The 12,428-nt window shown below is 37.6% G+C and overlaps 1 protein-coding gene across 2 annotated transcripts in view; it reads right to left on the bottom strand.

Moving 5' to 3' along the window:
• Nucleotides 1-12,428, bottom strand: part of LUZP2 (leucine zipper protein 2) — a 103,511-nt gene that overhangs the window by 43,539 nt on the left and 47,544 nt on the right. For both annotated transcript variants that reach the window (XM_032445007.2, XM_085549881.1), the window contains exon 5: nucleotides 8,496-8,558. In XM_032445007.2, the coding sequence (XP_032300898.2) occupies nucleotides 8,496-8,558 (63 nt within the window). The remainder of the gene's footprint in view (nucleotides 1-8,495; nucleotides 8,559-12,428) is intronic.

Below are 12,428 nucleotides of genomic sequence, written 5' to 3'. Positions count from 1 at the left end.
TTTGTGGAATCAATAAACTGTGTGCTTCAAAACATTGTTGGATTTATACAAAATAAAAGGCTACAAGATTTTATAAAGACATGCTTCTCAATCTCAACAACCTACCAGACAGTAGAAGTAATCTTCCTTTAAGCAGATCACCTTGATTTTTCCCCAGAAACACGGTCCTGCATACAAGCTCACAAAGACCAACAGTTGTCCCCATTACATCACTGTTTGCCCCGTCTGGCTCCCCTTATCGCATTTGCAAGTAATAGTTATATTTAGATAAAGAAATAAAACAAATTCCAGTCAAGTGAGCAAAACAAAGTATTCATAGTAAAACTTATACAAAAATATGAACTAGATTTAGAAATACACACTATAAACCATCACTAACAGTAAGAGAAAATGGCACCAAAGGTTAGAAAAGGTTCGGTTTTTATTTTGTTCCTTTTCATAACTGCGGGACCATTTCCAATTGTACTTAAAGAACCAGAATGACTAAAAGGAAATCATTTTCCAGAAGGAAATAATATGGGACATTTAATTATTGTAAACAATTAATTTCAAATCACAGAGTAATTTTTACATCATTTATTGAGCTTAAACCACCATAAAAATTGGGCATTATTTTATAGCACATTAACCATGAAATCTTTAGCACTCCAAGTGCTACTGAACTGATGATTTTTCACACTGCAAATGCTCTGTGCAGAGAATACAAGCAGGAGGAAGCAATGCCAGGCAAATACTACAAACTGCATGTGCACATTTGACTGTTTTGGATGTAAATAACTTGGGGCTTTTCCCAAATGATAAAAGAAGAGCTGGCAGTGGTCACTGGGAATCTGAATCAAGAGAAAATGAGTTACAATGTGCTTTCCACCTAAGCAAACATTTCGGTGGACAGCAATGATATAAGCAATGATATAATGACTGCTTTCTAGTTAGCCTTGCGTAGTTTGGATATCAAATCAGAATCTGCTTTTGCTGGTTGTAATGTCTGAAAGCTCAATAAACTGTTTTTCCTTTTACACCTATGGAACAGCAACCTTCTTAGCCAGAGAAAGATGTAATAATAACAACAGAAGCCAATTCTGTGAGCCAGTTCTTGAGTGCTGTCAAAATTACACTTAAAGGAATAGTATGAAGCTTGAAAAAAATAGATAAATCAAGGAAAGGCCCTGGTTTGGCAAATGATGGAGATCCTAACTGTGAGACTCCAGATCAACACTTCTCCTATGACTCAAAGTTCTGCACATGAAACTAACAGCTCAAGTGCAAAGTGCTTAATGTTGGCCAAAACAAACACACTGAAGCTCATAACTGAAATGTGCCAAGTACACAAAATGAGAACATTCTTTAAAAGCACTAGTTATACTAGTGGGAAATCAGGAAAAAAACCTGCTCTAATATATTTTCCTTCCTGATTCTATAACAAAGAGAAATTGAGATATCACCAGCATAGCAAGCCTTGGTCTTAATATGGACAGGAAAATTAAATCAGGAACATACCAGGTTCATCCAGACTCTGTGTCTACCAAAGTGCTATGTCAGAGTTTGAACAGAAGATGACTAACCTGATACACATTGGAAATATAATACAGTGCAGAGGAAGCAGTCCAAGAGGTTTCTAGAGTGTGCAGAATATACGCAGCTGGTATAAAAGCCTATCAGGGCTGGTGCCCTGCTAGACCTGCTCTTCACTAACAGCGAAGTACCTGTGAGTGTTGTGAAGGTTGGGGACTGTCTTGGGCAGAATAACCATGATATTGTAGAATTCTCTGTTCTTGGAGATGTCAGAAGGGTGACTAGCAAAACTGCAATCTTGAACTTCTAGAGGGCTGACATTAACCTGTTCAGGACACTTGTTGCAGGGGTCTCTTGGGAGTCACTCCTTAAGGGTAAAGGGGAGTTGGACTAGATGTCATCTTGGAGAGTCCCTTTTAACTATAAGGATTCTGATTCTATGGGTTTTCTACAAAGGTAATATTCCCCAAATCCTTTTGGCTTCCTGGTAGGGTAGCACCCAAAGTCACAGAACTAAAGGGTATCCTGCCCACCAGCACGCAATACTGCATTGGTCCTCTGAAGCCAGAACTATCAATACCAGAAGAAGGAAAGTTTCCAAAGCACAGCCAGAAAAAGAGCCATGACAGTCTCCAGTGTTAAGACTGCAGGCATTTTGGTACCTCAAAAGCTACTTACTGTCACATCCTGTTCTCCTGTACACCTAAATATCTAACTGAATCTAGATGTAAAGAATGACTTCAATGCAAACACATACCTGTGCACATGCACACAAAACCAGGAAGCGATAACCCTGTTTTAAATATACAGCACTACACTTATGGTCTGCCCTGGTTTTATGTTTTTTGGTTATTGGTATTCCACATAACATCATGTAGTGCACTGGGAGTTGAGGAGTTAATGCTCCAGTTCCAGTCACCTAACCCAGAGGAGACAAGCACTACACAGCCCAGAAGACTGTTTGCTGAGCTGATATTATTTATGCTCAGGGGAACAGATATAAGGCCTTGGTAGGCGTTTGTGTTTTATTTGTTTGTTTTTAACCTACACAAGCCTTCCATGATTTCAGGTACCTATCTGATAAAACAAAACACTACTCAGACATCCTCACTCACAAAGGAACACAGATGAGAGAAGACTCCTACAGAAGAATGTGTTAACATCACCCGTTTGATTAAACTCTTACAATTTTGCTTAGCAAACACTTCCTCATCTATTATATTTTGCACATTTAAAACTATCAGAACACCTACACTACTATGAAAAAACAATAAAATCAAACATTCTCAATTGTTGTTTATCACATTTTCACTAATGAATACTGCAAAATTGAATTCTGCAGATACATTATGTTGGATTTGTTGTAATAATTATGCCTATTTATCAGACTTCTAACATGTATAGCAAAGCCATTTTGAGGGTATCGGATGAAAATTGGTTTTAAATTAGAGTACAGCAATAAATAAGCCTGAGATCAATACTTAAATGACAACTAAATAAAATTAATGCAACTCAAGTTTATAAGCTTAAAATTACAGACAAATCAGAGAATCATAGAATTACCAGGGCTGGACATCTACAAACTCAAATATAGTGTCAGAGTGCACAAAGAGGAGGAAAGATACCACAACTGAATGTTTTAAATCCTTATGATAATAATAAAAATTAAACAAATTTTGCCCAATAACAGCACGATTTCTACTTTTAAGACACCTTGTGGGGCTTTGAATAGACTGTAAAAACCAACAGACAACTTCATTCTGGCAACAAAAAGACTAATAAGTTAGGAATTCTAGTTGAAGACTTCTTTTTCTAGAATAGTCCCACCATTAATTGCAATCTAGTAGTTGTTTTCAACATTTTATCTTCCTTGAATATCTATATATAATAGGAATTATCAGACCAAATACTGTATTTAGTTTAATCTAATTAAGGCTAGAGGGTAATGAGTCTCAGCAGAGGACTACAATCTTTATCACATCACAAGCTATCAAACCTCAGTATAAAAGTACCTCACCATAACAAGCTGAAATTTTCCAACACCACTAAATCTTCATTAAAAACTACAAAACAACAGCAGCCTGTCTCAGTTTATACCTCCAAAGAGCAGAAAAATGTCTGCTCCCACTCAACTCAGCAACTGAACTCATTTGTATTCATAGAGGGGAACAATCATCTCCCTCTCCCTGCTCTTCTAAAGCAGCCCAGGATATAGTTGGCCTTCCAGGCTGCAAGTGCACACTGCTGGTTCACATCTAGCTTCTTGTCCACAAGGATCCCCAAGTCCTTCTCCACAGGGCTGCTCTCAAGGGTTTTTTTTTCCCAGGTGTTTATACAGACTGGGTTCACCCTTGGCCAATCACAACACCATAAACCTGGTGAATCTCATTAGGTTTTCATGGGCCCACTTCTGAAGCCTGTCCAGGTCCTTCTGGATGGCTTCCCTTCCCTCCAGTGTATTGACTGCACCAGTTTGGTGTTGTCTTCAAACTTGCTGAGGGTGCACTCAATGCCATCATCTGGATGCCCCTTACTGGACTGATCCTTGATTTTCACCCATAAGCTCTCAGCCTGGTTGTAGCTGTTACTCAGATGCAACTCTTTGCAAACTCTTCACTTCCCAACATAGAGGGAAACTTCCCATCCCTTCCAACCTTGCCTATCTCTTCTGAAGAACCTGCAAGCCTTCAGAGTATTATTCAATACCATGATCATAAAGAAAATGCTAACATTAAGTCTCCTCCCTCAAAATCAATGGAATTATTTATTTATTTATTTTGTCAAAACATAACATGATTAGTTTGGGGGTTTTCTGGCTTTATAATTATTATACTCTAAAATATTTTGTACTGTTTTCAGAGGCAAAGAATAGTTTGCCACCAATTTTTCCAGATTTTTTCTATTATCAATGGATGTCCTGTTTTTAAATGACATATGTCATTGTTACTCTTCTCAAGATGGTCTTCACAGTAGGTAATTTTAACGTCATAGTGCTAAAAGTCAACTTCTCCACTCATCTGCATCACAAGGACAAAGTGGATCAGTACATTTCTTTCCCAATCTGACTGATTAAACTGCATTTCAAACTTCTCATTTTCTGTACAAATCACGCTGATAAAATTTAAGTCAGTCATTAATCCAGGGAAGGAAAAAGGATATTTATTTTTTAACCCTCTAATGAAGATTCAAAGGCCTTTAGCTGCCTGCTGTCAGAAACTGCTTCTGTATTCTTCCTGTTTATGTAAGTTTCCCTTGGCAGTGCCGCTGCCTCCGATACTTATGGAAGATTTCTTCAGAATTGGAAAGTCTATATAATATCCAAAGAGGAAACTAGGCTTGATTCACCTTCATTCTATGTGGGAACAGATTTCTGTACTTAGAAAACTCATAGGATAAGAGTTAATTTTATCTCCAGAGTACAAAGACAGAATATAACGTCCTCCTTTATAGAATTGTGCAAAGTGTCAGAGCCTTAAAATTTCATTTTTGCTTTACTACGTGAACACATTTTTTTCCTCCCTACCATCTTTCAGTGAAGTTCAATTGAATTCACCCTGCACAGAACAAAATTCTCAATAGATCAGGGACATCAAACTGCCTTGACTTTACCTTCTATTAGCACAGCTATGCACGGAAAGACTGAAGAAATTACTGTTTTAGGATGATTTACTTGACACTAAGGCTATAACCACAGTTTATATACAAATAGCACCAAACCACCATTTACAAGGTACTGATTTGAAACAATGCTTCTTAGTGGGAAGAACACACATTACTAGGAGCTACTGTCAAATTCATTTTCTGCTCCTGGTTTACTTTGTACTGCCTGTACTACTTTGTCTTTTATGTAATCCATGTTTTTCAAAGTACTGTCACAGCCCAAACAGCCAATAAATATACTGCCCAATATAAACAACTGTGCCAGCTTAATAAATACACGGGATTATGGTAAAACAGTACATGTAAAGACTTCAAAATCATTTAATTTAAGTATGCACAGTTAGAATAAAAACACCTTGCCACAGATAATACCTGAAATGGTAGTCATATCTTCTCTACACACACTGTAATAGCATTATTAAATAAAAGTATTATTTATATTCTATTACAGATAACCTTTTCCAAGTCTAATATCTGTGCATTATCTGTGTAACAGAGATGAATAACATTTTGCTACCTCTCAGTACAGAATATAGCTAATGATACCATTTATTACATTTGGGGAGATATCCCTAACTTGTTTATCTCAAGGAAATAATGCATAAGCATGCATCAGCTGGAGGTCTCACAGATTTATTCAGGAAGCAGTCAAGGATCTCTAACAGAGGAATTTTTAGACAACACCATGCACTGTCTGTAGTGTTGTGGTTTTTTTTCCCCTTCACACAAATGATGATTTTTATTTATTTATTTAGTCAAAGCCTTGAATAGCCTGAAAAATACATTTCTATCCATTGGCATCTCATATGCTACAGCACAGCTGCTACATTCAGCTGGAAAGCTGCTGTTGTCTATTCTTATCTCTGAATTGTCAGGATGAATGGCAGTAGGGTATGTGCTGAAAGAATGTGAAAAATAATGGGGATTTTTATAGTCACAGGGGAATCTGAGATTGCTGCATTCAATATTTGTCAATACAAATAGAGGGTAAATGCAGTATTTGAAAGACAGGCAACAGTAGCTGAGAACAGAATTCCATTTACGCTATGCACCTCTATCTACCTGTATGAAGATAGAACCTTTACAATTATATGGCAGCACTATCAATTAAACACGCATCATATTTACACTTGCAAACAGTTTTCTTATAAGCATTCTGCATATTCAGTGAATGGAGGCAAGGCACAGAAAAACAATCTTTCTTCAAAAAACTACAATTCAATTTGTCAACCCGATTACCAAAATATGAGGTCCTTGTTGAAAAGGCTGATATCAATTACTGAAAATCCTAAAAAGCTGTTAGTGGGCATAAAAGGAACTGGCAATGTTGAATAGAGGTTCTACAAATACCCATTAAGTAGGGATAGCTGCTAGTTCCTTTCTCATATACTAACTCATTCACAGAAGGGAGATGCAATTCACTCAAGCCAAATTTTTCCCAATGCAAATGCAGTTTACTAAAGAATGTGTGCTTTGTGATAAGCACCAATCATATAGATGCCCCAAATTACATCTACACAGAAACCCAGAAACTGCTCACTCAGTGGCTCACAGAATGCCTGTGCACCTTCGCTAATTTGAGTTCAAAATGCTTTAGTGAAAACAAAGAGAATCACAATGACAAGTTATCAGAGACATCTATATATGCAAAATACCCCAAAAACATTTATGATATTACGAATGTCAACTTGCATTCTTTTCCCTGAGCATTTATCTATTCTCCAAGCACTTTAAAATCTAGAAAAAACATCAATCTTCATGTAGAGTAGTATCTAGAGAGCCCAGTCAGGCTGAAGGTGCACTTAGTGCCTGACTGAAAGAAGCTACACAGCTACTGCTGTTTCTGGCTGCATAGGGTTGTTTTATTTTTTCTCTTCAGCACTTTCTTGTGCAGAGCTTGAAGGGAATTCATGGCAGACAATATGTGCAACCTCTAGTCAAGAGCAATAATGGGTACAAGGGTATCAGGGCTGCAAACCCAACATAAAGCCTATGTACAGAACTCAATTTCATGAACAAGTGCTGTGTTGAAAATTAGGCATATAATAAAAGCTTCTGAAAGAAACAGTCAAAACCCATACAAACTTCATAGAAGCTGTTCAAAAATACTGTATCGGTAATGCCCAAAGCCTTGAATAAACCTAAAAAATACTAAGACTGCCGCAGGGAACAACTGAGAAAAAAATCTGCTGAGGAGAACAGGAAAAACTATTACAGGCAGTCAAGTTAAACAGTGAAGTAAAAAGGAATGTGATAATATAAGTTGTAGAGGTGCTTTGTATCAGGAAAGGGCCTAGAAATTCAATGAACAACTGGTTCATAAACATATACTACAGGGTATATGCACTAATACATCCTCACACTCACAAATCCCAGTGCCTGCAGTGAGGCAGGCTAATACAGTCTGCTATCATAGCGTTTGGGACTGCCATTGCCACAGGAGATACTGTGATCAATGAACCACACTGAGCATTTCTTTACATTCTCATCATTTACAAGGAGGGAGCACTGACAATACCTCCTCCATGCCTCACTCAGAGGATCAACTGCAACATCACATCAACTTCTTGGCAGGTCACTGACCCATACGCATTTCTGACAGAGCAAAACTCATCTCACTGAAGGTACCCCAGAGTTTCACTGTGAATTACTTTTTCTTCTGGGTGGAGAATTGAAGCAGTACATCTAACGACATCCCCATCAACTTACTTATGTTTTGAATCAAAGGAATGCTGACCATCTTCATTGACCACTCATTTTAGGTAGATGTGGGGATATTCAGTCGCTCTGCAGACTGACAAGCACTGGGAAATTTCACATTGGCAGCATCCAGACTAAGTTCCTCTAAAATGCCAGTAAATCCAGCCACCCATTCAACATTTCTAACTTCAGACAGAAGGGTAATCAAGCATCACTGAGTCACTCTATGTTTAAACTGAGAAATAAATACTTCTGATGGAAGAAAAAATAACAACCCATAAACAGAACAAAACAACACCTTTTCTTTTAAAGCTGACTCACTAAAATAGGCTATAAAAACGTTAACCATTGAAGAAATCACAGAATCACAAGGGTTGGAAGGCACATCCAGAGGTGAAAATTTAATACATTTTTCTATGTTTTTATTGTTTTTATTTAATTAACCTCCTCAATAACTAAGTACCAGCACACTACCAACATCATTCACATCCTAAACCCAAAGCAGAACATCACACTCACTACAAGGGAAAAAACTGTTTCCCAATCCAAACCAGGACACAGTCAAATTCTGACATTTCTTTGACTTCACATGTGTACTCCCAACACTTAAGCGTTCCTCTTACCTCATTTTGGAGGGCACGGATCATTTTGCTTTTCCTTTCCATTTCAGTCTTCAAAAAGTTTATCTACAAGTGGAAAACAAAAACAAAACACTGAGTTTCTGAAATGAAGCCAATCATAGAATGGCTTAGGTTAGAAGGGACCCAAAGGATCATTATGTTCCAACCCCTCTGCTACAGGCAGGGCCACCACCCTCCAGACCTGGTATCAGACCAGGCTGCCCAGGGCCCCATCCAACCTGATCTCAAACACATCCAGGAATGGAGCACTCACCAGCTCTCTGAGGAGCCTGTAACAGCACTTCACCACCTTAAACTCCTTTTTAATACCTTTTAACCTTATTCACAGCTTTCAAAGCAAAAAAATACATAAACCATGCCTAGCAACAACTTATCTTTGAAAGCTACTTTTGTTGCACCAACAGGTATACATTATAGCTCTGAATAACCTGATGAACCTATGAAATGATAGATGTTACTTAGTGAGAAACTTAGAATTGAAAGAAAAATCACTACACATAAAAAAACCCTTAACTTTTGTACCAGAAGATATAGTGCCTGTTTTTCTAATGAAGTCCAAGGTGATCCTCAGTGAAGTAAGGAGGTGTATAGGAATATTAGCTTATGATTTCTGAACTCTGTAAGATACCACATCTATCACAGCACGTTTCTAACGTTTATTGGCCCTGAGGAGGTGAGACTGACAATTCCCATCAGACTCACCTGTGGAATAAAGCCTAAATTATACATGAAAGTAGTTAAATCTGCTCTTCTGTCCTTATTCATTTGCAAGATTTGGCCTGGAAGGTAACACTCTCAATCTTAGTTTATTAAGCAGTTTTAAATGTATTTTTTACACATCTAAATTCCATTTAGCATGAGTTTTCCTCCAGACTTAAAAAACTTAATTGGAAAAAGAACATTTTAACTATAACAGCTAGCATTAAATGAGCACAGTGCTTTCATCTCAAGATGCCCATAAGCATCCACCTACAATTCAATAAATTATCATCCCAGTCAGTATACCCAATGCTCCACTTGTTCTTCTCCCCACTTTTGATACAAACACTGCTAACTATCCATGGGAAACTACAGTTCACCTGACAGTGCCACAGACACATTAAGAGAGAGGAAAAGACGTAGGCAGATGTCAGCATTTGAGAAAACATTACTGGGCTTGACACAGCTCTTACCAATTATCCAATGATAATTGAGAGAATAAATGAGAGAACACCAGCTTAACTTAAAGCAAGTCTATATGGGGTGCACGAGACACATCTCAACTGCTCTTTGTTCTTGTTTGACTTTTAGCTATTTCCTACACTAGGCTGTCTTTAGTCACTACCTAGCAGTAATTATGAAAACACATAACAAAAATGTATTGGTGGTTCTAAGAATGAACTTCTCAGTATTTAGCATGGATGCTGCTTCCGTCTCCTGGAGATGGACATCCAAGGTAGTCAGAGCTTTGAGTGCTTCAGAACTCGTAAAGTTTATAAAGGGCAACAGGTTCCATCCAGTAGCCTTTACTCACTGCAGTGTGTGACCTTGAAGTGTTCAAATTAGACATTTCCCAACTGAAATATGAAGTGCTTTAGCAGATGACTGTGACCTAATTCTGTGAGACAGATATTAGTTTCCTTACCACAGACAAAAGGTGGAGGAATACCAATGAAGTAATTACTGCACAGTCAAGGCTCAGCCATACACTTACTGGTTAGCTCCAGACATCATCTACATTGCTCAGAACTAACAGTTAAGATAGAAATGAAAAACATTCATTAACACCATTGACTAAGTACACCTAACATACTCAACACTGACTTTTATGGCCTTAATTTCAAACTACTATGTAGAAATTGATTCTAAAAGCCAGAGAAAGTGGTTGAGGCCTTGAAACAGAAAATACTCTATCTACTGGTTAAAAAAAATAAGAATAAATTACAAAGCATTCAATGTTTCTAAAAGCAAAGCCAAATGTATTTTGTATGTTAAGATACCTTACATGAACAACCTTTCAATTTTAAGCTGTAGTTTAATGAAAAAGCATTTTTGTCATAGAGGCATTTATGACTGTCACAAGAACTGTTAGTAAACAAAACATGTTGGAGTGAAATGGACATCCTATCTCATTATAAGTTTGTAATACATCTTAGGATTCTTGTTTGGCATTAGATATCTCAATTTAACCCCATGTGTTATATCTGTGCTTTATTATGAACTGATACTGATATCCAATTCATCATATTGTTTGTGTTGTTGTTGTTATGTCTTTTTATTTAACAAATTACACGCTGTGGGATTTTCTGCAGACAAGTTTTCTCCCTCATTTTGGCAGGCTGCACAATAACTATATTGTCAAACAATCCCATCACCATATCTATTACTATCTATTACAAAACTATTACTGTTATATAAGATAGCAGCAGGAGCAAAATGAAATGAGAAAGGCAGTCTAAAATTAGATTACCTATCCTAGTTTCACTGTGTTCTTTTCCCTCCTTCCAATCCTTATGGAAATTCCCCCGCTTCATTCTTCACTGTCTCACTCATCTAAAGCAGCCCAGCTGGTTTCATATACTTTGATTGAAATTTATAGGAAATGACTCTACAGATCTCAAGGTCACTTCCTAAAATAGCAGCTACTTGCAAAGATACAAGCAGTTAGCATGAAACACAGTCAAATGAACAGCCTATCTTCCAAAAGCTCTCAAAAGCCTGTTAACCTAAGTCAGAAGCAAGAACCACTACTATCTTATATATTCAAGTTCACTGAGAAAAAGAAGTTAAACGTGTAAATGCATTGTTTGCTCTCTATTTCTCTGCTAACAACTGTAAAAAAATCAGTCCTCCAACCTGCATCCTGTTTCTTCCCTACTTGAAGAAACAGAGTCCTCATCCTCTTGCATGCACTTTACTTTTACACAATAGAAACATCATCATCTCACAAGTGTTCTCTGTTGAACATAAACATTAACGTCTATATACATTGCACTACTCAAGACAACAAAAGGGCTATGTGTTTGCAACCCCTCTTTAGTGTTCAGTATGAATGGTGATGACAAATGTAACCTTATGCTTATTTACTCTGATTTAAATCCCCAGACTTCACTCAACAAATCCTGTAGGATGAAGAATGCTTGGGCTTGATTAGAATTAAACTCAATTCATAAAACTAGAACTAAACTTAAGCTAGGCTTGCCTCAAAGTAACACAAGGCTTTCTTTCAAAACTCATATTTTTAATCACACAGAATCAGGTGCAGACTAACTGTGCGCAACAGCATATAATCAACAAGAATATAGGTGTATAATTTGACAAGAAAAGCTAGGCTGGTCTTCAGAGAGCAAATAATTCATGTTGGAAAAGGATAATCAGAAGTAAATGGAAAATGCTCACCAGTATTATAGGCTTGCAAGAAAACTCCAAGATGGGGGAATCTCCAGAAAGAAATCCTTCCCCAGTGGCAATCAGCCCTTAAATGGGGTCAAGGAGAGGTGCAGCCAGGCTCCACCCCTTCCATTACATGGCTGAATTGCCTTCACCTGTGCTCCCAGGGAGGGCTCATTGCTCACCTCAGGTGGTCAATCAGAGGTTCGGGCCATGCTTCATTCAACAGTTCCCATACAGACAGTAATAATATGTATTTCTATTTCATCTTTTCATCTGAGGACCCCGCAGCACTTCTGGAATATTAATTCAGCCCCATTACTGGCAAATATGTACATTTTACCCCCAGGCATAAGGAAATAAGTGTCACAAGCCAAGAATCCCTTACAGCCTTCCTTAAAATCAGTGGCCAATTAAGTATTCTATTATTGGCAACTTGAGGAATACAGTTCAAGAATTCGGTTTCTCTAACCACATGGCAACACTCCAAGTTCAGTTCTATTATAAACTCAGGGATTTTTCTACTTTGTGTCTGCTTTTTTGTTG

The sequence above is a fragment of the Coturnix japonica genome, chromosome 5 (assembly GCF_054131305.1).
Source record: "Coturnix japonica strain WE chromosome 5, WE-NBRP24, whole genome shotgun sequence".
NCBI classification, from domain to species: domain Eukaryota; kingdom Metazoa; phylum Chordata; class Aves; order Galliformes; family Phasianidae; genus Coturnix; species Coturnix japonica.
Note: the sequence above shows the minus strand (reverse complement) of the source record. Positions and strands in the feature narration are given on the sequence as shown.